The 25,983-nt window shown below is 35.7% G+C and overlaps 3 protein-coding genes across 4 annotated transcripts; 1 reads left to right on the top strand and 2 right to left on the bottom strand.

The window, feature by feature from the left end:
- Positions 1–2,353: 2,353 nt before the first annotated feature.
- On the bottom strand, positions 2,354–3,853 carry LOC103927416. Its single transcript, XM_009336338.3, has one exon. The coding sequence runs from the start codon at positions 3,551–3,553 to the stop codon at positions 2,636–2,638; it is 918 nt and encodes a 305-aa protein (XP_009334613.2). The 5' UTR covers positions 3,554–3,853; the 3' UTR covers positions 2,354–2,635.
- Positions 3,854–11,978: 8,125 nt separating this feature from the next.
- LOC103927413 (PAP-specific phosphatase HAL2-like) lies at positions 11,979–16,884 on the bottom strand. Of its 2 annotated transcripts, none has more exons than XM_009336335.3 (4): positions 16,393–16,884; positions 14,588–15,275; positions 13,504–13,860; positions 11,979–12,857 (listed from the first exon to the last, which is right to left on the bottom strand). In XM_009336335.3, the coding sequence occupies exons 1-3, from the start codon at positions 16,544–16,546 to the stop codon at positions 13,557–13,559; spliced, it is 1,146 nt and encodes a 381-aa protein (XP_009334610.2). In that variant the 5' UTR covers positions 16,547–16,884; the 3' UTR covers positions 11,979–12,857; positions 13,504–13,556. The 2 variants fall into 2 exon arrangements, with proteins under 2 accessions (XP_009334610.2, XP_009334609.2); XM_009336334.3 differs by having other exon boundaries at positions 13,499–13,860; positions 16,393–16,883.
- A 1,695-nt stretch (positions 16,885–18,579) lies between these two features.
- On the top strand, positions 18,580–21,926 carry LOC103927415. The gene is made up of 6 exons (XM_048585577.1): positions 18,580–18,819; positions 18,912–18,966; positions 19,987–20,038; positions 20,112–20,170; positions 20,310–20,355; positions 21,612–21,926. Exons 1-6 carry the CDS (start codon positions 18,698–18,700, stop codon positions 21,752–21,754), a joined length of 477 nt encoding a protein of 158 aa, XP_048441534.1. The 5' UTR covers positions 18,580–18,697; the 3' UTR covers positions 21,755–21,926.
- Positions 21,927–25,983: the final 4,057 nt, after the last annotated feature.

Here is a 25,983-nt window from a genome sequence, read left to right on the forward strand (position 1 = left end):
GTTCTAGAAATCAAACCCAAAACGTACTGTATGGAATATGTGCTTAAAAGTCATCCCATTGGACCACCCCGTGATGGTTGTTAGTTTAACGAAGTTGAATAAACCTTTATTGTTTTTGTGACCCATAACAACACCATTAAAACTAAAACCCCACCACTTAGACCTGGGCAATGGGTCGTGTTTGTTATGTTCGTCTCGTTGTCGTGTCATACTCGTCATTTTAACGGATCGTATCGTGTTAAATTCAATATCTTAACGAATTCTTAAAAAGTTATCAGATAGCAACCCGACTTGTTAATGAGTCGAGTCGTGTCATTTCGTGTCGGATTAATAGATCATGCAAGAAGTTTTCATGTTTAATGTCTAAACATTGCAAACAAGTCATGTCCGATCATTTGCTTGTCACACTCGTTAAGTTACTGGTGACTAGGATGACAATTCTAACTGTTAAACTTGATAACCATGGATAATCGCCCGAATGGATTAGATTTGGATATGAAAATTCGGGTATGATTTGGATATGGGGAAAAACCGTTAACTTTATTCGGTTATGGTTTTGGATATGGTTATAGGGGGTACCCAATCCATATCCATACCCGAATCCGATCCGAATATTATATATATATATATATATTTGATATATATTATATTTTATTCAATTATGCATTTCGAAGTCTTGGAATCATGCCCACAACGTATTCAATTATTCCTATCCCTATAGTACTAATTCATTATACATGCATCAAACCTTATACTATCTTTATTATGCACCAAACATCATACATGGGGCATACCAACAACCTCATCAATTCAATACTCTTATTGTTATACTCAACCAAATTAATTCATTGAATCATTTTATATATCAATTATCAAATGTTCCAAGTTTATCAGATTTATCTCTCTTCAAAAGTCTCATTGTCAAGAAATTGGTGCATGTTGTAAGCTCAATAGGTAATCTTCCATTCTTTTTCATGTTATTTGATTCATGAAAATTATCAATTAGCGTCAGTTTTTCAGTTTATTACATATGTTATGAGCCCATAGAATTATGCAAAATTAAATCAATAATTGTCTTCTTGTTTGTTGTCATATATTTAGTTTACATGTTTTATCTTCCCTTCATATTTGTTTTTGTCCTCTTTTTTTTTTTTTTATTGGACCAATTTATCATATTGGCTTATCATGAACAACTTCAAATATATATTGTTATGTTTTTTGTAATTAGATGTGGCTATTTAATGGAAAAATTAGTATCTACTAAAATTTATAGTGCGTCAATTGGATGAATATAATTTTTTTTTTTTTGACGAAGATGGATATAACCGATAACCGATTGAAAATTCGTTACCCGGTGGATATGGTTATGGATAATCTCCGATGGTTATTTTACGGTTATGGATATGGTTAATTTTCATGATTATGGGGATGGATATAGCATTTCCGTCCCCAAACCGAACCGTTTCCATCCCTACTGATGACTTGATATTGACTTGATTCGTAGACGTGTTATTAACAAGCAACTCGAATCATTAACGGTTTAACTTGAACCCTATCATTTTCATGTCAAACTTTTTTCCAAATCTAACCGATGTTTATTTGCTAAAATAAAATGGGCATTTTAGCAAAAATGGTCCCTGAAATTTGCATATTTTCTTACTTTTGGTCCTTAAAATTATCAATAGAAGTAGTCCTTGAGTTTGTCCACTATCAATCATTTTGGCCATTCCATAAAAAATCTTTATTGGTTAAAATGACAAAAATACTCTCAATTTTTGTCAAATCATTTGGCCCATTATTTAATAAATTGAGAGTATTTTTGTCATTTTGGTCCTTAATTGATATAATTTTTCATGGAATGACCAAAATGATTAATGGTGAACAAACTTAGATACCACTTTTATTGATAGTAAATCTTAGAAACTATTTTGATTAAAAAAAACTAAAAAAAAATAAGGGAAAAGACATTGGACATAGCACTTAACAAACCAATCCCCTTGTCTTGTCTTATTACTGTTTACTCGGATGTCAGCATTCTCATTCCAGTGGGATAAGAGAAAATAATATGCAAAGAAGATGTGACCCATAATATCACAAATCAAAGTCGACCTTAGTTTGTCATATGAGAAAGTTCAAACATATAACAATGCGTTTTATATGAAATTACGGTGCAAATGAGGGTCGTCAATCATAACGCCTTTTGTGGCAACTTACTCACAGTTAATGGATCGAAAATGGTCCTTTGTAGTACTAAAGAAGATTGATTCAATAGAAATTGTGAGAAATTTATATATTTGTGAATTTTGATAGGTAATGCTGCATGTAAACAAAGATGGAGTTACGCGCATACAGATCCAGTATGATTCTAATTTCATTAAAATATAACAAAGTATCATAGATAATTAAAGTAGGGGTATTACATGTATAATCATCTCTCTCCCCATCTGATCTGGGTCAGCTTCGCTTCTCCAGAACACATAACTCCATACAAACACAGAAAGAAATCCATTCATTTCTTGATTTTTGATTAATTAATTAATTATCATTACTGCAAAGTCTTCGGTGTCGTTATGTATTTATACTATTTTCGCTGACTGTTTATTTCGTCTGTATGTGGGTCGGGTCGGACTGCTATTCAGCATCTCCAGTCGAGTCGGACCTCACCGGGTCCAATAACGTGCTGACTGGGCTTGCGAAACGACACGATCTGGCTGCTCGCCATAAACGCCGTTACCCGCTCCGACACCCGAATGTCCTCCATCTTCAGCTCCTGCAGCCGCCGCACGTACTCCGGCACGTGCAGTAGGTCCCACACCACCCCCACCCCACCGGGCTTCAGAACCCTGACCATCTCGCCGACAACCCTCATCCGCTCCGCCGACGCCTCCACCGTCCGATGGCCGTACTCTTTTCCGACGGTGTGGACGAACACAGCAGACACCACAACGTCGAAGTACCCGTCCCCAAACGGCAATCTCCTGGGGTCGCCCTCGCGGCAAGTCACGTACTCCCCTACACCTTCAATCTTCGCTGTCCGCAGCGTAGACGAGAGGCTCGTCATCTTGGACCGGTCCAGGCCCACAACCCGACCCGAACTCCCCTCTTTCTTCATCTGGGTCGCCACCGCGTTTAAAAGTATGCCGCGGCCGCAGCCGAGGTCCAGGGCGTGCTTGACGGTCGACCATTCGTTGACTGAGCCGACCATGCGCTGGGCGACGTCGTAGTGGAGGGGGAGTGAGGAGTATAGGAAGTGTCCGGATGCGAAGAAGAGACAGAGGGCGGAAAGGGCGGTGACAGAGCCAGTGAACCCGGCGGCAAAACGGGCGGTGTCGATGGGGAGGAGGCGGTGGAAGAAGAGGGTGATGGGGTTGAAATAAGTGAGGTAGAGGAGTGACAGAACGGTAAATAGGACAGCGTTGAAGAGAAGGAAGAGAATGGTGTGCAGCTGGTCGAGACCGTAGATTGCGTAGATCTGAGTCCAGCCTCTGCTGCCTGGCGCCGCACCTGATGGTTTCCCCATCTTCCTCTCTCTAAACATGTTTCCAGAAGGCATCAAATCTCCAAGACCTCCAAACAGTTGAGAAATCTAAGGGCGTTTGGCTACTGAGAAAGTAGTAGATCACACATTAAAGATGGTGAACAAATAATCACGAAGTCATTCGTAGGGAGAAATCATGGGGAAGTGAGGGTCGGGGAAGTTGGAGAAAGAACAAAGAGGATCATAAATGGAGGATGACCATGGCGGCAAGATGGAACGCGCTTTTCATTTCGTCGGCTTCTCTGTATTTTTTTCAAATTTTAAAAGAAAGGGAAAAAAGGAGCAAGAGAGATTGAGTGGGTCGTGTAGTACGGATTGTTTAGAGAGAGAGAGAGAGAGAGAGAGAGGGAGGTGCGTGCGGAGTTTGGGAAGATTGTGAAAGTGGGAAAAAGTAGATATAGGATAATTTGTTGCCGGCAAACCGGCTTAGCCGGTCACTTGATGGAGGTAGGGGAAAACAATTTTTTTTTTTTTTTTTGGTAAATTGGTTCTTTCACTTTAAGCGATGCTTATATCTTGTGCTTATAAAACAAAACAACATTGTAATTGGGTTTACATACTTTATAGTTTACATAAGGTATAGAACCCTTTTTTGGAAAGAGATTCACTTCGGTTTCTATTCTACCAAAGTCACAGGATCAAGTGATTCAGACATTTGAAATTATCTAACGGTTAAAATTATTATAACTTTTAAAGGAGCTCCTGTTTTTAGCCGTGAGATCAAATTTTAAGAGCTTGGATCACTTGATCCAATGACTTTGGTGGAAGAGATCTGGAGATGATCTCTTTCTCCCTTTTTCTACTAAGAATTAGAATTTAGAAATTTAAATTGACAGAGGAAATGCAATTTTTTCTTAGCAAATATTATTATTACACTAAGAGGGAGGAAGGACGAGCTTAGCTTTACGAGGGACTAGCAATAATAAGGTTTAAATTCACCTTTGTCGATAATCGAACCTAAGACCTCTCACTTATCAGTAAGAGAAATATCACTAGATTGCAATATTAAGTGACAGGAAATGCAATTAATTAACTAGGAATCAAAACCAAATTCTTATGGTAAAAGGAAGCACCAATTACCCAAAAAAACGACGTACACTTTTCAAAAAACTTCGAATTCAAAACATCTCTTACATGCATGAAGCAACCACAATATGCATGTAGATGTAGTAGTCTAAAAACATCTATTTTATTTCTTACTATTTGAGTTAGCAGGTCATGTAATTCATAGATTCATCTCAAGTAATTGTTGTTGAGTAACTGTATAATTGTTTATCGTTGATGTAATGCGAGACGCATTTGAATCAACCACACGCACAAGGGATGAGTATACCCTTACCATCTCTAAAACCGCTAACTTCATATTTTGTTAAGTCCGTGTTAGAACTTAGAGTTTAAGTGTTTAACCCTAGTTACGAGCTCCAATTATCATCGGTAAGTTTTATACATGAGAGCCACCACGTACTCTATGTATTTATGAGTCCTCACATATATACGAGAGATTTTTCAGTATGTTCATAAAAAAATGAGCGGTACACCACATGTAATTATACAATTGAAGAGATACTTTAAAAAAAAATTTCTACCACTTATATAATAATATGTAGCGTACCATCTCAAGTTCTGAACATAATAAAAAAAATTCTCTCCATGTATATCTAGGAAATATAGTCTTTGGTTTCGGCAACTTGTCTCTTTAAACTCCGGCAACCTAATTGAATTTGTCTTTAAGGTGCAAGTGCCAATTCAAATGATGACGGATTCCGCCAATAATATTTCTTTCCTTGGAACCGTTGAAGCCAAAACCAATGCTTAAAGTTTGAGAGATTTTTCAATGTGACCGTCACACGAGATGGTACACCATGTGTCGCTATATAAATGGTGGGATATGTGTGTTAAAAAGTTAATAATTTAAAAAATAAAATTTCTCACCACTTACATAAAAACACATAGTGTACCATCCGTGTTCTAGTCATAACTAAAAATTTCCCCTAAAATTTGGCTAATCGAAAATTTAAAAACAGTTAGGAGGCAAAAGCAAATTAATTTGTGCCTTGTCCTATTACACAAACAAGAATTTTGCAGCCGTTAAAAGGTTCGACAAGTTTGATTATTACTACTTCATTAGGATCCGCAAATCATGGGGAAACCGACGGATGATCTTGACCGTACACGTAGAGGGAGGTCATGTTGAGATTGATGTGAATTGAAGGCTTTTCGTGAGACTTTATTTATTTGAAATTTGACCCAAAACTCACTTTCACCAGCCAGCCAGAGATGAGAGAGCGACCAACCGCAGACCGCAGACCGCAGGCCACAGTCACCACCAATACAATTCTGGATGTGGCCGGTGGGTTACTCTAAACGTTAAAGGATTTTTAGCGGGTTATTTAATAACGACTCGACTTGATAATAAATTGATCCAAATTCATTATTTCGTTTTATTTTGTATCGGGATAGCGAATCGTGGTATAAATTGACAAGCTTACGGCCACAGCAACTACCAATACAATCCTGTGTCCCTTCCATGGATAACAGGCCATACCGCAAAGTCTTATGGGATATCTTCTCGCTTCTCCATTCGTCATTGCATGGACATAATTGTCACATTGGACCCCTCCCTTTTCCTTATCTTATTATGGTTTATTTTCTTTCCTTCTTTTTTTCTTTATTGATTCTTCGTATTATAATAATGGCATGTTGTTTTATTATTTTACATGTTATAATATGATTTCTATAGATTTACACTAGTATATCGTAAAACGAGCGGGTTGCTATTATCATATAATAGTGTTACAGTCATACTAAAAACTTTCTAATTTTTGGTAAATGTTGGCGCTCCTTCATGCATTTTTGTTTACTTTTTCAAAAGCTCCACCAAGAACAATTCTCAGTTAAATGCATCAATTTGAAAGATGAGCACTAACTTGTATTTCTATTTGCTACTCCAATTTAAAATTCACGGACTTTTGCTCTTCGGAATAGAGAGTATTGTTTATTCGTTGTCTATAATTACACCTATGAATATAAATCATACCAATTAGTTACGGCAGTGTGCTCGTCGTATTGGCACTCAAATTCCAATCACCCTCCCGTACTGTAAATAATAATAGTGTAGAGATCACTTTATAAGAAAAATGGATACATCCATACTCGTTTAAAGGATTTTGGGAAGAAACACAAGGGATAAATGACAGAATTGTCAAAAGATGACACGAGTCTACTCATACCATTGTCGTTTTCCTCCAAAGATTCAAAGGCAGTCGTAAAGAAAGAGCTTCAAGACATACTTATTAAAGTCATTGCAATTAAAAAACAATACGGAAAAGAAGAAAGTCATTGCAAATTAAATACTAGAGAGGTAGTTGCTGCCCCTGAAAACGCTGGAAACGCGGGAATCACAGAAAGCGACTACATAAGCATATGTAACGTAGGGCCAAGTAGACCTTTGTGCTCGTATTATTTTTGTGTTAAATTCGTTATCTTAATCGTATTATCGTGTCAAATTGATTATTTAATGGGTTCTTAACAGGTAACCTAATAACGAACTGATTTATTTACAGTTTGTTTTGTCTCGTGTCAAGTTAATAAGCAATAAATTATCATGCTTAATGTCTAAATCTGATAAACGGTATCTTATCGAGTTTATAACCAGTGACTCGGTAGCAATCCACCTTGGTAATGGTTTGACGCAAAACTTATTATTTTCGTATCATTTTGTGTTGAGTTAACAAATTATGTAAAGAATTGTCAGACATGCAATATAGAAATGCACACACTCCGTCAGTCGCACCCCGTTAACGACTTTTATAACGAAATATGGTAGTGCATTAGGCAAATTTGGTTACACCGTCAAAACTTAATATTGGTCTTATTAGGTTGATCTTGATTTGGTCTATGTGGATATGGCTAGCTAGCTAGCTTCTTCTTCATCTTATCCATTTGATTTAGTTATTCTATGATTAATCATATGTTGGTTAAGTGGGAATCTTGAAATAAAAGGAAGACATTTATCAATTAGTATTTTGAAAATATGTCTTTTAATTTTTTTTTTTAACAAATGATATTATCTATATTAAGAGGATGAGAGAGTGGGCTAAGCCTCACAATGGACTAGTAATAATATGGTTCAAACTCACTTTTAGTGAAAATCGAAGCTGAAACCTCTCAATTACCAGTGAAGAGAAATATCACTAGATCATAGTACTAAGTGACTGTTTTATTTAATTAATTGAATGAAAATTCAATAATTAATTAACTAAAACTTAAAGCTAAGACCTTTGACAAAAAGAAAATTAAAAGTTTAGAGCATATATAACGAGGTTCAATTAAGCTTAGCTTTCCTCTTATACCCTTTAACTTTTATTAAGTATAACTAGATATTTATTTAGAGAATTGTTATTAGCACTTCAAAAATCTTATTCTACACTCCAAACTTTCTATATTTGGAAAAAAAAATAGAAGTGTAGAATAAGATTTTTATAGTACCAATAACACTTTCCATTTATTTATATTCATAAATAATTTAATTAGAATTAAAAAAACACCACATAAACTTCTGTTTAATCCTCAACTAAGCGCTTGATCATGCTTACCGCTTAACACCTTTTAGAATCTTGCCTTCAACTATTTTGTAATCCTTCTACTCTTAATACAACATCGTTTCTTCTCAGGTTCTCTGAATTGAGGTTATCCCAACTCGATGGATTAATTAATTGAATTGGAATTTGAGATTCAAATGAGTATCTTTATATATTGTCATTAGTCAGTGCAGATAGGCCTTCTAATCCGCCAACCATAAGAGTAATGCCCTTCCCTAGATTGGAGTGCATCTCTCAAATCCATAAAGATTGGACTGTATTTGCATCGGGCAAAACCACCATTGTGTTCCTTTCTTTTGTCTCAAAGCCGTACTATGTATTATATTCTCAAGCGTAAATCACTGGATAGAATAAAATTCTCTTTACGCGTTTTTATGATTGTTTTTTTAGTACAATGATAATATTAATAGGTTAAATAGTTAGTTGTTAGAAAAAAAAAAATCGGTGGAAGTCAAATCTATCAAAATGCATAGACATGATTGTATTATTACAATATAATTTACATACATACATAAAATATAAATTATGAAGTGCTAATTAATTAATTATTTAAAATGTAGAGCATATTAACATGCAAGAAATGAAAATTGAAATTTTTTTGGTCAAACAATAGATTAGATTAGGGAGCAGGGTTCGATCTTACACTATGATGTAAGAGCAATACTTCTTTTCACCACTATGATAAAGGACCACTTACAAATTAAAATTACTTTGATTATTGAGTTTTTTTTGCAGAGGGGATTAAGCTAGGTGGCTAGGTAGTGTTTCCACCGTCTTATATTCAAATTAAAAAAACAGTACTTATAAGTTAGTGTAATTTAAAAAAACATATTTGAGTTAAAAGAAAAAAAAAATTAGCAAATGGTGGGTTACTTTAATTAAATAAAACATTTATCTTTTGCTCATTGCGATTCAAATTTAAATTCAAATTTTCTTTTCTGTTTAATCTAGCTCAGCATAGTAATATTGTTCAAAAACAAAATAGGACAAAATCAGATTATGATCGACATGTTTACTTTACTTTTTAATTAATTTATTGTTTTTTTTTTTTAACAAATGATAATATCTACATTAAGAAGGTGTGAGAGTGAATTAAGCTTTACAATTAACGAACTATAATAATATAACAATATCACTCGATCGTAGTACTAAGTGACAATTAATTTATTGTACTTATCGTCGCAACAATGGAAGAGTACCAAATTGTACTTAACAAGATGAAGACGATGATGAGGCTCTTATTGTGATTTCCACAACCAATAGTACCAAACTTCAAATTAATAAGGAAAACTTAGACCGCGGCCGTCATGTACTTGTTTCTTTGTTAAGAGATACGGCTACCTAACACATTAGACTAACGAGATCTGACCAAACATTGACTTGTGTTCACTAATTTCTTTATATCCTTTAATCCAAGGTTCATATTTCAATTTTTAAGTTCGCTATTAATTTAAAACTCGTTTAGATATGTTTTTAAAATGATTGAAAGCGCTTTTGGTGAAAATATTTTTAAAACCAATCTTTAATAAAGATGCAAGTAAATCCTGGAAAATCACTTAAAGTGCTTCCTGGAAGAAGCACATAACGGGTACTTCTTGCAGAAAGCACTTTAAGTGCTCTTGGAACCCAAAAAAAATTTCTCTAAAAGTATTTTCAGTCATTTTAAAAGCACATCCAAACGAGCCCTTAATCTATCAATGAATATACATATATAGGATTCGGTAAAAAAAATATACATATATAAGAGGCCTTTAAGGGAAGGGATTTTCATTAGTTGTGGAGCCCACACTGCATCGAACATCAAAGATTAGAGCCGTCTATTTTTTCAAGTTTCACCTCTTAGATCATCATTACAAAATATTAACCAACTTGGAAATATTTGAGGCATATAATTGAGTTCAAAGAGCTTGACAAAAACTTTGTTATGTAAGAAACAATGAAATTTCATTTTCATAATTAAATAGGCAAATGGTTCAATCGAATTGAATTTTTGCAAGGATGATCATGAATCAAGACTTACAAAATAGACGGTTCGGATCGTTGAAGTTCGTTGTAGGATGGGTCTCACAACTAATCCCTATTTTTTCAAAAAAAAAAAAAAAAGTGGATATATGTATATTTTGTGAACATATATATGAACTATGCAGGCGCACAAAGTAAAAAAGTTAATGAAAACATACATATGGAATCCAGCCAAACATTGATTGAATTACAAGTATCTCTCAGTCTCGGTGGATTTGGAATGGAAAGTAAAGTCAATTCCGGCAAGCTGTTGCAGCCCACGCCATGGAGTTTGGGTGCCAACTGCACTTGCAGCCGGCAGCCCACTGGGAGTCTGGTAAGGCTATTTCTTTCTTCCCTCTTTCTGTGGATTTAGAGTTGGAAGTTTTCTCTCATGTTGAAATCTTCAAACGAATTGTATTTTCTTTGGTTTCTGATGTTTGAATACAGACAATCACTTAGAAATTACATGTGGCATGTTAATTCAAAGTGCTTTTTTTATTTATTAGCTTTAATGGAAATTCAAACTCACGAGTGATTAGTCTGTGAATACGGAACAAGGTTACGTCACATTACTATTTAGTCAGAATTATAAAGCTTATATTTGTTTTCATTAAACACCCTAGAAGTGGGACCCTTAATATAATCATATCCAGAATGAGGATTCTCTCCGGATCCTCTCCGGATTCTTTTTGTGAGGATCCTAAGACTCTTTAAATCGTGTTCGCTCATCGTACATTGTACGGTCAGAAGTAATTTTAAATACTTTTATTTAAAATTAAACTTGAATAGTATCTAATGAAAAATAACCGCATGATATATGATAGACGAACATGATTTGAAGATCCCGGAATCCTTTCAAAAAGGATCCGAAGAGGATACTCATTCTCATATCCAAACCAATCATCTGTGAAAAAAAAAAAAAAAAAAAAAAAAGACCCAACTGTGTGTACAAGGTATATTAGTGGTTTTCAAAAGCTAATCAATCAGTAGGATAATAAGACAGATCACTCGTTTTGTTTTTGTTTTTTTTAGGAAGTGTTATTGGCACTCTAAAAATTTCATTCTACACTCCTTATAAGTGTATTTTTCTTTCCAAATATAGAAAGTTTGGAGTGTAGAATGAGATTTTTAAAGTGCTAATAACAATTCCTTTTTTTTTTAATAGGACCAGCTGATAGCTTTGTTACAGTAGTCCACCATTTCGAGGGCCTAGAAGACTCACAGAGGTATTTCAACCACCCTTGACTAGCATCATGCATTCACAAGCATAAAAAATTGAACACAGGACATGCCGCGTAGAATACAAACCTGCAGTTCTTCTCCAACCACTAGGCCACCCCGTGATGGTCGCTCACTCGTTTGGTTTCACGCAACACTAGTTCACAAGATAACCATTGATAATTCTTTGAGGTCATCCTTCAAATATATCTCTACAAAAATTCACTCCTATTGAAAAAGTGTATCTAATTGTAACTGACATGCACAATGTTGTGGATAAACAATAAAATGTTCATGACAATAATCAAATGACCAAACAACTTCAATTTGGATGAGAATTTGTAAAATTAATCTTTGAATGAACTGTTTACACACGAGATTAAATTATAAAAACTTCCCATGAACATTTTTTTTTATTTTTTTGTGATCAAACGATAGATTTGTTAGATTAAATATTAGATTAGAGAGCTGATGAAGTTTGAACTCACGCTCTGGCTCTGGTGCAAGGACAATACTTCTCTCCACCACTGTAGTAGAGGGCTACTTGCTACCATACACAAATGAATAACGCCTTATTAACCAGTTAGTTCTTCCAGCGCTGTATCTAACACCAGATCTTTCCAATCAAACTTAAATTTTCCATTAATATTGTGATAATGGTGACAAAACAAACTGAAAAAGAAAAAAGGAAAAATAGTTCCCTGATTGTGTTTTGAACTAATATATTACTTCCATGGTGAGGAGCGGACAATGACACTAATAAAACTAGGAAGGCCTCCACTCCGGAGGACCATGCCTAAGCTCTTTAGCAAGACCGTCCAAGCTACAGCCACCCAACACTCCCTGGCTTTTGGAGGAAACAACAGGTGCTAAATCAATTTAACAACTGAGGCTAACTGATACTCTATCCTGTAGCAAAAATTACGATAAAAAAACCAGCGCATAATACAGCTAAATTACTAGTTTAGGCGCCAATCAGCTCGCAGACATCACAGTTTGGGTAAACTGAAACAACTAAGTTGACTAAATATGAACAGCGATCTCATGGGTTCACCGGATAAGCAAAATCGTAGCTTAAATCATCAATAGAAGGTAATGCCGTAAGAAAAAAATAAGGAGTATTTTGGTAAAAAAAACTGTTTCTTTTTCTTTTTTGGCTCAACAAAATGATCATCACCTGATTTCTGTAGACTGATTGCTAGACAAAACTGTGAACCCAAATTGCTACACCCCTAGCAGCCATCAACTGGGTGCAGTTATCCAGTGAAAGTGATTTATATGCACCGACATTTTATTGAAATGCGACTGCTGTTGCAAAAAAAATTTACTTTGAAGATCTTACTGATAAATATTTGACTATTGAGCAGCAGTATAACAGTGCAATTTTCCTGAACTCAGTTGAACAAGTCACCAGACGAAATACTTCCTTCTATAAACTTGACCTTGCCGTTAGGATACGAATGTCGTCCAGAATCCTTCTCAGCAAATTGTTTGCCCTGAAAGATTTCAAAGTTTGCACAAAGCTCAGTAAAGGATACAAATGAGCAACCAGGTTAGTGAGTATGTGCAATGCAACCAAGTTTACCATACGGAGCCTTTTTCAAATTTACAAGGAATTCTCTTCGGTATCCAAACTGTTGGGACTTTTGAGTTCCAGCATTTACAAATAACTACTTATTAAGTCAGCCCTGTCAAACAATTGTCCAACTGGGGAGAGAAAGGTAGATGACATTGGAAGCAGGAGATTTGAGTCTCAAATTTATTATGAAAAGAGAAATATTGGGAAATCTGAGGGTGTTGAAATACGTGAGAGATGGAAATGAGATGTACAATGAACCTAATTTGGCAAGATTCACGTATGTGATGCATAAGTAGAAAGAGGAGCTCTCGCTTTCATATGTTTTGAAAAACTCCCACTACATTTGTTAAAAGAGGTCTGGAATTATTCACTTCCCTTCTGCTTCCATCCATGAAGCAAACAGGGGAGAAATGCTTCATCAGACGATCCCAAAAAGACACCGAGTCATACAACTAGCTCACTCATAAGCCACTGACTCAGCAAGTTATATTGGAAGGCGGATCAAACTGTGATGAAGTTCTTTTGTAATGTAAAACAAATACTACTAGATGACCTTACCTTACCAAAATTGCAAAATTTACTGCCACTGTGGTCCATTGGCATGGAACAGAAAGCCTCATAAATTAGAAGAGTCCCAGCTGGCATACACGGCATCAATGATTTTCTCATGCAGTGTTGCTCCAGAACAAACAACTATGCCCCTGTCAAGTCCTTCTAAGTAAGGTCCTTTTGAAAAGTCCAGGGGACGCCCTCCAGCATCAGTTACAACACCTCCGGCCTCTTCTACAATGACAACACCAGCAGCGTGATCCCATATCTTCTCCTTGTATCCAGTCCTTGCAAACTTCATGAATAGCTCAGCATCTCCTCGAGCTATGGCTGCATATTTCACCATGCTATAGACACGGAGGGGTTGATTTCTACCATATGATATGAAAGGACAATATCAATTAGAGCACAAGTAAAACTATAGTTGCCAATATCTTCCTACCCCAGTAAAAAAGACATGTAAGGTGGCAAGGTGGCTTTGAGATTCACATCATTTGCCAACCAGAGAAAGATAAGAAACTCATTGGAGATGGTACAATTGATTACAACAAAAAGGAAAAAATTAGGATACTTTGCGGTAAACTCATTTTTAACCTTAATTGACCATCGATCACATTGCCATGTACTTTAAAAAAAAAACATATCATTAAGCAATTGCCTCAAATAAAAGCAGGGTAACTATTAAAAAATTCCAAATAACAGACAATAGACATACTTGTTGATATAATCTCTTACTTCTCTCTATCTAATTTCTCAGAACTTGAAAAACAGGACCAAGAAACAGAAGAAACAAACAACAGCAGGACAACAACCTAGGCAATACTTGTGATGGAAAATCACTCATATCATTAAACAGTGTGCTAGGTTTTTATAAAGCAATGTCGTCAAACTGGAAATATCTTTTTATTTTACCTCTTATATGTAATAAAAAAGAAACTAGAAAGGGGAAGTGCTACTCTACTTTATAACTCATTTCACTCTTCTATTTGCAATTTTCTCCTCCCATTACTCTTTGCCTTTTTCATTATGTGATGGTTTCATTCGTTAGACCGACAACCATGCACGTTGATGTATAGAAATAATTAAGTAACTATGTACCTAAACCCTACGCTGTGAGCAAGTCCTGCTGTGAAGGAGTGGTCTGAATTTGCTTTCTCGACAGGTTCACAACAAGTGGCCAGTGCGGGGTCATCGATGGAAGAAACCCGAACAAGTCTTGCAGAATTTGGCCACACAAACTTCTTATCCCCATGGATTGGTGGCTGCATCCATGCCTCACCACTGCCTCTCCTCGCATACATCACACAACCTCTTTCCCACATATCCTCAGAAGGTGGAGACAACCTTGACATGGTTTCATGGTACTGATAATGATAACTGAGCAATTCCTTCTTCATTGGGTAATTTGGGCACCCAAGTACTCCAATAACAACTTTTCCATCCTCTATCAATGCTAAAGCTACAGCATATTGATCCCCACGTACAAACCCTAATGTTCCGTCAATAGGATCAAGTACCCAATGTCTACCTTTGGGGCCTCCCTCTGAGTTGCATTGGCTGATAGCCTCAAGAACTTGAGCGGTGTTGAGGGATTTTGGTGGACTTTTAAGACCATACTTGGGTGCTCCAGCTAAGCATTCATTAACAGTGTTTACAACAGCTTCCAGCAAACCTGCTGAGTCAGCCTGAGACAGCGTTTGTACATCTTCTTCAGCAATAATGGATACATTTTGACTCCCAAAGAACTGAGACAGTATCCAGCTAACGGTTGCTTGCACACTCCAATCTGTTCACGCACAATGTCAATGGAATTAGCCAAAGTTTACATGATATACAAAGAGGAATCAATATGAGTTGGAGAGCCTGATCTTTTCAGTTGCTATAAACATAAAAACTAGATTCTCCAGAAACTGGCTCTTTCCTTTCCAGCTCCAATTGCTTTCATTTTCTGAAAATTTATAATTAAAGAAGAGCTCCAAACAATTTCTAGCGTATGAAAGTTCTGGTAAGGATATTAAACCAACTTACAGTAAACAAAGAAAACCCTCATAAAAAAAGTAAGATAAAAAGAATTCCCTTGTTGAAAGCTTACAAATTCTCTAACTAAGATCATAAAATGAAGGACATAAACTTCTGTGGCTGATACGTGTAAGTAGTGTTTTTTATTAAGCTTCACAACAATGAAACAGTATTTCAAATTTAATGCAGGACACAAAAGCCACTAAAAGGTGTGCCCCTACATTTCTATAAAATGATGATATTTGTGTTTTCACATAATGCTCTCGCAGGTTCTATAACTTCTACTTGAAAAATGCTCCACTCCCACCCCCATATTCACTTTTAAGACAAATCTCAATGAGCCTTTGCATGGATAATTAGCCGACAGAACTCACGCTGCGTGTATAAAATGCTCTCCATAAAGATCATTCTACAAGAATGACATACCATCAGACAATACCCCAACAATGTTCATCTGCCGGTCAGTCCCTTTTACTTAAAAAGCACTTACAAAAGAAGATTCTGGTCCCATACGAAGCGAAAAACCTACTCCATAGCGACGAAGAAAACCTCGCAGATAATGCACCTAATATCAAGTACCTAAATTCATAAACGGCGTATATTTGTTATCATTTTAAAAACATTGTCCATCATAACTTGTTAACAGTATCACCTTAACTAAAAGCCAAATCAATTCAAGAACTACTAAACATACGAACGTGTATTGCGGAACCCGTAGCGATGTATTCATCTCAAGACTATTTATGTAGCAAAGGTATTACATTGCACAAGTTGGCCAAAACTAAGGAAACCAACAACAGAAAAACAGCAGAACATTTCTCAAATAGAAAACCTCCGATATCAAAGAAGACACAACGAAAGAGCACTGTTTCAATTCATAGTACCTGCGACAGTCACAGGAGAATCATCGTCCTTGGACTTAACGAGGCCACTGCCACCAGACACCAACCCCTCCTGCAGCCTCTGACACAGAGCACACGCCATGTGAACCACTCTCACCGCCACATCCAGCTCCTCGCCGTATCTCCCGCCCTCCATACCTCAATCTCAACAACTTCCGACGACACCCAGATGGACTGAATTCACAAACGAGGAGAAAGCATCTATCTTTGAGGTACCCACCTCGGGATTCGTGCAGATTAAGGTTCCTACATTCTTGGGTTGCTGATTTTTGAGGGGTTTTTTTTGCAGTGCTTTCTGTTTTGCAATGGTAATGGCATTCGGCAATGCGGTAATTTTTTGCGCGACTAAAACATTTGGGGATTTTTGATTGGGTTGTGGAATTTCCTCTGGTGGCATTTGTATTTTGTGGGATTTTTTGTGTTTGCGTGGAAGGAAAGTTTGGAAGAAAAGCAAATGTGGTCAAAAAGTTCGGTTTTCATTGTCCACTCTGCCGGGTTTAATGTGACCACAGGTGTCTCTGTCACTAGCTTTATTTCTTTTTCTAGCTTTTGAGTGTACGTGGAGAATAGTGTTCGGATAGGAGACTAACTTATACGAAATGAGTTAATAAAATTATAACGTTTTTGGTTTAACGAGGTAATATAATGCGAAGAGAAATTTCCACGTAATAGGATGGCACACGTATATCCTTCTGGGCTCATCTCCAGCCACTCTTAATTTGCCACGTAGTTGATCTCTCAGGTGGTATTTTATCTTCTTTGCCATTTTGGATTTGACTCAGGTTTTGTGATTGGAAGAGGATTCTCATCTTTCTTTTTTTCCATCTTCTTCCCTCTCCTCCAGTTTGAACGATCACGGTTAAGCCACGTCAACCTCTTATATTAATTTTTTATAGAAAGACAAAGACAAAATAGAGAATGTGAAAGGAGGGAATGGAAGAGGATAAAAGGGAGGGAAGAGAATCATAGTCCTTTGTGATTGTGGTCCATCAAAGCTGCTCAAAGAAGGAAAGGATCCTCTCCAGATCTGTTCCACCTAATCTTCTCATCAAACCATTCGGATCCTTAAAATTTGATCAAACAACTAAAGTTATTATAACTTTTAGAATGAGCCTATGTTTTTAACCATTTGATCAAATTTCAAAGACCTGGATTATTTGATGAGAAAAATTAGATGGAACGGTTCCAAAGAGAATCCCTTTCCCTTAAAGAAATCTCACATGTTTCCTCAAGAGGAGGTGTTGGGCTTCTGGCCTTAAAAGAGGAAAATTTTAAGGTGTTGGGCTTATATTATTTTGGAGTAAGCCCACCAAGTTTCAAGGAATAGTTTGATTTATCCCAACAAAAAATAAATTTAAAAAAAATATTTAAATAAATATGCGTTAAGTTAGTTGGTTTAACTAGTGTACCTGTGGATCTAAATTTCCCACATTGTTGTTTAAAAATAAAATATCACATCTGTAAAAAAAGTATTTCCAAAAGCAAAGATGTAGAGCGGGGTTTCAGCATGCTGAGCCTTTTATTATTATGATAAAAAAATTAAATATAAACTTTTTTTGTAAAAGTATTTACTTTATAAATATATTTAAAAATTAAAATTAAAATACTAAAAAAAACATTCATTTAATCAAAAATTTTAGCATCAAATTTAACGATGAATAATCATAAATTTTTGGCTTTTTAGCCAAAATGGTTTTTAAGATTTGCATAACACATAAATTTGGTCTCTGAGATTGTCCACCATCCATTAAAAAAATTCTGTTAAGTGGTCCCTAGCTTTTTAATTGAATGACCAAAATGATAGATGATGAACAATCACAGGGACCAAAGTTATGTGTTATGCAAATCTCAGGGACCATTTTGGCTAAAAATACTCTCAACTTAACGGAGTTTTTGAAATGACCAAAATAATGGATGGTAGACAATGACCACTTCTATTAATTTTCAATCTTAAAAATCAAAGTTATATGTTATACAAATTTCAATAACCATTTTGATAAAAAAAACCTAAACTTTTTTGGTACAAAGATGTTCGGGACAACCTTCGGTTTTTTCCGTGGCATAAAATTTTAACAGAGCCCAACCCGCGGTATTGCCCACTTTACGGCCTCGATGCCAACCGAGCCCATAGCTTAAAACGCTGTCGTTTAACCTAAAAATTTTCCACCCCCTCCCTCCCCGGTGCTTCCATATCCACCATGACTGTCGTCGTCTCCGCCAATTGAGTCACCATGGCCACCGTCAACCGATTTCTCAGAGTTGTTAGCATTTACGTTAGAAGCCGGCGATGGGGACTCGAGAGGTGTACGAACAGAAGCTGAGGAGTGGGAATCTGCACCACGATCCCACCATGAATCCCGGCCTCGGAACTCCTCGCTGCCCTCGCTGCCTCTCTCTCCTCGCCCACGATTCCGTACCAACACCCATGACCCTACTTTTTTGATGATTTGATTCTGTGGTTTTACAGTCGGAAACTGATTGAAATTCTGTTTTGTTTGTTGTTCAGACAAAGGTGAATGTACCATCACTCCTGTTCTTCACGACGCCACTGCTGTCGTAAGTTTCTCTCTTTTATTTTTCAGCTACCCATTTGCGCAAAATTTTGTTTCTTTGTGTAGCAGTTGTGTTTTAGTTGTGAATTTTCATGGTTTTGATATGGGAATTTGGAGTAGAATGCTTTTTCTAAATATATTTCTTCGTGGTAGATGAATTCTGAGCATGTAAGATTTACATCATTTATGTATTTACATCATCTGGTCAAAGTAGAACCCAACATCAGTTGCGTTGGTAGGGTCATTGGTCTAGGTGTACTTATGGGGATCATGTTTGAGTGTATGTTTACGTCATTTGTAGATTGAACTCTTAAATCTTAACCATGATCCTTTGTTAGTTATTATGTAATTGGTAGCTTCGAATTTGGATAATAATAAATGCGTCACAAAATGTTGTCGATCATGAAGTATTGGGCATAAATCCCAGCGGCGAAGTCAGCATGGGGTCATTGGTTGTCATTGACCCCAATAACTTTAAAAACTCCATATATATTTACTTGTATATTGTATTTGATCCCTACAAACAGCTAAGGCAAACTAAATTACGACCTCCTCGTCCTACTTCTTCTATTTTCTTCTATCATATTTGTCTTCATTCTATCTCTTCTTGTGTGAAATGTTTTAGTTGAAAAGCCTTGAAAGTCTTCAACATTACTCCACAATATCCTGCATCCACCCTCAACAAGCCTGTACAAGTAATAGTAGTCATCGACATATGTTGACATAAAATTTAGGCATATGTTGGCAGGAACTGACAAGTGCCTACTAGGTGCTCGACGAAATGATCCAATGAAGCTTTTTGGTTGATATTATGACCCCATTATTTGAAAATCCTGGCTACACCACTGTAAATCCCCTGTTAATTGTTGATTCATATGATAGAAGTAAAACCCGATACCAGTTGCGTTGTTAGGGTCTAGGTGTATGTGCAAAGACCATGTTTGAGTGTATGTTTATGATAGTGATATGGATGTGGTTTGTTATGCGGGTGATTAAACCTCTCCGCTATTGTTTGTATGAATAGGCTGGCTCAGGTATTGGAGGAATGCTTAGTGCAATTCATAGCTTCAATACAGGTATACATGTTTCCTTTGTCTTTACAATGAACATGCCTTCATATGCAGATTGCTTAGTGTTACTTGGTTGCAGGGATTCCATACCTTCAGAATCAGTTGAAGGGACCAAAGTGGTTGCCTTTCTTAATTGGGGTACATCTCTTATGCTTGGTGCTTGCTTTCCAATTCTGTTTACCCTGCAATGCACTTCCAGTTATTTCGGCATTATCATGAGAAAGTTATATTTATATGCGCCTCAATTTGGCTCACTTTTGTATTGTTTTAATCTTAGCTTCCTCCACTGCTACTGTTTTCGGGTGCCAGTGCTGCATTTGGAGGTAAATATCGTGCTTTTCTCCACTGGGTTAAAAGAAGTCTATTTTGAAACATGATAAGTTCTTTGCATTTCTCTTTGCTGTTACTCTTCTGTTTTGTATTATTGTTAAACAGATCACTTGTTTAGCAGCTGTGGAAAGACTAGTTTACTTAAAAATAGATGCGATTCTTGATTTGTCTGGTTGTTGATGCAGGACAACCTAAAACTTAATTTAGTTGCATAAAATTACTAACAAGGCAGATTATTAGACTTATGGAAAATAAATTAAACACTACTGAATGGATTTATTGTAATGCAACAACAAAGAAAATTAGAAAACTTAACAAATGTAGCACACAATTCTGGAAATTCAGAAAAGATTTACCAGCAAGGTGACTTTAACCGTAAGATTCTGTTTCATTCCTTAAGGAATGTTCCATGACTTGGGTTCTCGTGCAGTTGTTTGGATCCACAACAATAGATCAAAATGGGTACTTAGGCAAGGCTGATTGGTGGAAGGAAGGTTGTAGTTTGCGGCGGTAGGGAGTAGGGGAAACTGGAACCATTCCGGCAAGGGTTCTTGGAATCACACCAAGAATTCTCAAGAATCACTCGCGAATGTAGATTGAAGTAATATAATATTATTCATTGACTGAATTGCAGAAGTACGTCAAAACTCTTATATAGAGCCACATAAGCCATACAAGACTAGAATTAATGACCCGGTTACAGATTTATAGGATTCCTAAAAGTCTAATTTTTGTCGACTGTGAAGAACAAGGACAGATGTTCTAGAAAAACTAAAAGACAGCCCAGCACAACATAAGTTATAAAACCATCTAGAAGACTCCAGCAATTGGATTCTTCATTTCCTTACATAGGTGTTGAACTCGTTTGTATCAGCTGTACTGAGTGTATGTAGACTAAGGCCTTGTTTGGTAAGAAGGATTGGATTGAAATGGATAACTATCAAATTTCAAGGCAAATTGAAGGTAGAAGTGAATGATTTTTCATTTGGAGGGTATTACAAGAGGATTACTCATGAAGAATACTCATCCATTACATTCCTACCATTTTGGAGAGGATTGGATTAGATAAGTTTCCTTCTTGCATAATCCATCTTCTACCCCCACGTACCAAACAAGCCCTAAGCCATGTTCCGTCTATGTATATAAAACATTCTCGCTCAAAAGCTGAGATTCAGCTGGAATTTCTTTCCCGGTGTTCTAAGTTTTGGATACATATTTTTCAATTCCCCGTTGATATGGGGTTTTGCAGGTTATGCACTTCCCAAGTTTGCTCAACTCACCGTGACATCCTATTATGCTACCTCAAGTGCCTCACATTACGGGATTTCACTTCTTACTCGATATATCGAAGAGGCTCACACCTACCGATCTCGGAAAGAAGGGGTCCGATGATTTCTTGCAGGTGCACATGTCAAAGAATCTGCTACAATTTTGTAATTGATGTTATATACATGTACCTGTAGATGCATGAACCTGTATATGGTTAAGACGTTTTATATCATTGATCACAATTTTGGTAATTTTGTTTTAGTAATGTGAAAAATGATTGGAGAAATTGTCAACATATCACATGATCTCACATGAAGGATTATGCTAACCACCTTTGAAGTAGTTGCGTTGAGCAATCAGCATCATCATAAACATAAAGCCAGTAGACTAGCAGTCATCAGATATACTATCCTGACACTTAGGAAGTTCTTTTGGTCCGGGTACTCTTTGGAAGTTCAATTATTCCAAATTTTTTCTCGTATCAGACATCGGTTATATTGAAATGTAATAATCTTCTTTGGAGAATCTTGTATTTAGATGATATATATATATATATATATATATATATATATTAGTGTATTAAAAGCGTGAGGTGTGAGGCGAAGCCTCACAGGAACTAAATTTTTTAATATATACAATGAGCGTATGCATATATTATATTAAAAAAAAAATTATTAACCAATAATCATCTTGAGTATACACATATATTATAAATATATATACACACATACATAGACATATATTATATATATATATATATATATATATATATATAAAATAGATGATGAAAAACACAATAAATACACATATAACAATGCACGCAAACAGCACACACATTCATTATATAAAAAAAATAAAAATCAGAAAAAAAAAGGCAAAGAGACGATAGTGCAAGGAAGAGGTATGAGGCAGTTAAAACCCTACCCAAAATTTGGCTCCGACAATGCCTTTCGCCGCCTAGGCGGCTCCGGCGAAGCCTTACGCCCACTCCCTTAAAACAAAGGCAGCAACCCTCAAACCCAGCCTTAGAGGGAGCCTAGGTGCGTCCTAAGGCGAGCCTTTTAAAACATTTTATATATATATTGAGACAAAGTAATATGTAGCAAAAACTGTATTGAAGGCTTGTAGTTCAAGTTGAAAGTATATATCAACTTTACAGTTCATACAGATTTGTAGTAGTAGAAACATACACTTAAGATCAAAGGTCGAATACTGTTACTGGCCATATCGAGAAGCAAGTATGACATCTGATGGATCCGTTAATATTGACTGACATCTGATGGATCCGTTAATATTGACTGTTTTTATGATCAATCTTGTATCTGATTTAATAATTTTTCTAAAGTTCAATTGTATTTAGATTAGAATTTGAAGTGTCTGATAACAACAGGTCCATTCTGATTAATGACCGACATGTATGGTAACAAAAGAAAGAGAATAGAAGAAAAATGAGAGACATGTACAGCAGGAATTGCCGACTACTTAATTTCCATTCGGGGAAGAGTCTTCAAGCAGAACCCGTAAACCTATCTCGCCGTGCACATTGAATTTGCCTATACAAAATTCAATTTCAATCTCTCATTGAATGGCAAAGAAGGTGCGATTAGTAAAAGCGTACTCACTAGCTCTATGCGTTTACACCCTCGTTGAGAGATGAGTGACATAAATACATAACTACAGTAACGTCTCATGTCAATAATATAAGGACATGTGGAGAGAATTGGCATATGATTTTGTATAATGAGCTCACAAGTTCACAACACTACCATAGCGATGTACCATTATCGTACAAGTTGAGTGCAAATCTTCTACCCCCATTTTGGTGTTGCCTATCTATGGCCACTATCATTGATTGACACGCGTCAAGAAACTTAACTTTTCTTAATTTTGTTGTCATAACTTAACACGTACCAATTATTAATAGATGCCACAAAAAAAAAAAAAAAAAAAAAACCACATACAAAATAAGTGCAGAAGATTTGTTCATTTCTATTTCCGACTGTAGTGGTGTGAAGTCAATTGCTGATGGCGGGCATGCATGTGTATGGGTCTTTAACTCGACGACTTATCAGTTCAACAAAAAATGGGGCACAACGAAACATACTTCGGATCTTATGCTTATACCTAATTTTGTGTATAGAGATTACATTTACAATATTTTGTTTTCAAATTTTTATTTACAATAACAAAATCATTCTATTTATTACCGCAACGTCAACGCCTGAATGAAGACACGTCGCTGCTGCTGTGCCGTTGCGGGAATAACCCTAATATTACTGCAACGTTGGAAGGAGATGCATCTTTGGTGTTGACAGCAATGAAAGGGAAAGGGGATGATAGCTCTGCTCTCGGTACCATAATTAATGATTTGAGGTGTTTGCTTCAGGAGTGGCCGAACTCAGTGATTAGCCATGTCCAACAGGAAGGGAACTCGGTGGCGCATCAGCTTGCTCGATCGGGGATTGCTAGTGCCCAAAAGTAGTGGGGTTTGAGGAACATCCGGATTTGATTCAGGATGTTTTGTATGAGGAAGAATTGTAAGTTTGATTGTTCATTTAAGGATAGGTTTATTGTTGTGCGGGACATTCTTTTCCTTCGACCGGGTTGAAATCCCTAGTAAGGTTTTTATTGAAGTCTATTATACACACTATCCTCAGTTTGTACAAATTCTTATTTGCTTAATGAATATTGTACTTTGTTTCAAAAAAAAAAAAAAAAAAAAAAAAAACAACAACAACAACAAACACATTGGCAGCCAAGCTCTCCATGAAACGTCTACTATTTAAAAGGATTTGGTTATTTAAATTTGCTTAGGACCCTTAACTCTTTTAAATTTCTCTCATTACCAGATAATTTATGTCTTTGCTACTGACAATATAATTGTTGTTTTGTATGATCTTTTTATTTATTTATTTTAAAAATAATATTATCTACACTAAGGTTGTATAATTAAGAACCAACATTTTATGTAAGAATGTAATTCGTTAAATATTTTGATCTGGTTAGTTATAATAATCGATTTGGTAATAATTAGTTGGTAGTCGAAGAATATCAAAACTCTCGGTGTATACCAAGACTAAACCATTTTGTTGTGATGATTTTTTTGGAATCTTTCGATTTTTAGATAAGTGTTGTTAGAGAAAATACATTTTGTAAATTACATTTAAACCGTCTTTTTAATAAAAATAAGATCTATAATACAAATAATTTTCACCTTTATTAAAGATATAATTTAAATTTGATCTCTCTAACATTTATTTTCGGATTGTCAAAGTCACCAAACCTATAAAATTCATGATTATTAGTTCGGATTTTAAGAAAGAAAGTGGCAGCCCTTGTTTGACCGGTTAAATGCCTAGCCCTAATTTGTACAACCATATTTATGGGATGATATACACGTGGATGACCATATATATCATAGAGTTGAAAATTGAAATGAAGTTGCAGAGTTCAAAGATATTTTTTCCCTTATGATTTAAAGGAGTACTTAAAAAAAAAAAAAAAAAAAAAAAAAAACTAATGAAAATAATTTGAAAACTTTGAGTTTTAACGATATAGACAAAATAAAGAGTAAAATAAATAGTATCAAGATTAATATTTTAATGTAAAAATATGATTTTTCGTTAAAATGAACAATATTGATAACTTTTCGTTAAAATTAAAAAAAAAAAAAAAAAAAAGGCATCAATATGACCATTAATTATGCAACTGATTGGACAAACGTAAAGTACAATTTGACAGTTGAAAAGTTTTAGTCCATCAGTAAGCAATCATAAGGAAATTTTTAGTTGTGACAGAAATACAAGTAATACACACGTATTTTAATAAAAGTAATGAAAAATTTTATTTTTTAAATTATTAACTTTTTAACATATATATCCACCATTTGTATGAGAGCATTTTTGCTCACTACCATATAGTGTGGTATATCCTTACCATCCTATTGATTATCGTTAGATGAGTTTGAATTTCGAGATTCGTGTAGTGGATAAGCACAAATCTCAAAATTCAAACTCATCTATTAGTGATAAATAAGGTGGTGAGCATACATCACACTAAATGGTGGTGAATAAAAATACACTCTCATTTGTATAATAACACATAATGTACTATTTCATATACTGATCACATTAAAAATCTCTTAGGACCATAACCATCACAATTAAACACCCCAACTGCCCCTCCTCACGTGGCAGTCATTGGTCATCCACACGATTATATGTGATTCCTTAGCTACTAAGCTGGTTTGCAATTCCAATTACATGGACCAGAATCCTCTCCATATCTTTTTTGTGAGGAGTTTAGGAATCATTATATTTTAGTCATTTATCGTACATTATATAGTTAGTTTT

The sequence above is a fragment of a genome, unplaced genomic scaffold (assembly GCF_019419815.1).
Source record: "Pyrus x bretschneideri cultivar Hongxiangsu unplaced genomic scaffold, Pyrus_bretschneideri_v1 Contig23, whole genome shotgun sequence".
NCBI classification, from domain to species: Eukaryota; Viridiplantae; Streptophyta; class Magnoliopsida; order Rosales; family Rosaceae; genus Pyrus; species Pyrus x bretschneideri.

Coding starts and splice junctions, on each gene's coding strand:
- LOC103927416 (XM_009336338.3), bottom strand. CDS start 3,553: ATGCCTTCTGGAAACATGTTTAGAGAGAGGAAGATGGGGAAACCATCA.
- LOC103927415 (XM_048585577.1), top strand. CDS start 18,698: ATGGGGACTCGAGAGGTGTACGAACAGAAGCTGAGGAGTGGGAATCTG. Junction 20,039..20,111: donor AATTCATAGCTTCAATACAG/GTATACATGTTT, acceptor ACTTGGTTGCAG/GGATTCCATACCTTCAGAAT. Junction 20,356..21,611: donor TGCCAGTGCTGCATTTGGAG/GTAAATATCGTG, acceptor GGGGTTTTGCAG/GTTATGCACTTCCCAAGTTT.
- LOC103927413 (XM_009336335.3), bottom strand. CDS start 16,546: ATGGAGGGCGGGAGATACGGCGAGGAGCTGGATGTGGCGGTGAGAGTG. Junction 15,276..16,392: donor TTCTCCTGTGACTGTCGCAG/GTACTATGAATT, acceptor GTGCGTGAACAG/ATTGGAGTGTGCAAGCAACC. Junction 13,861..14,587: donor GCTCACAGCGTAGGGTTTAG/GTACATAGTTAC, acceptor ATCATATGGTAG/AAATCAACCCCTCCGTGTCT.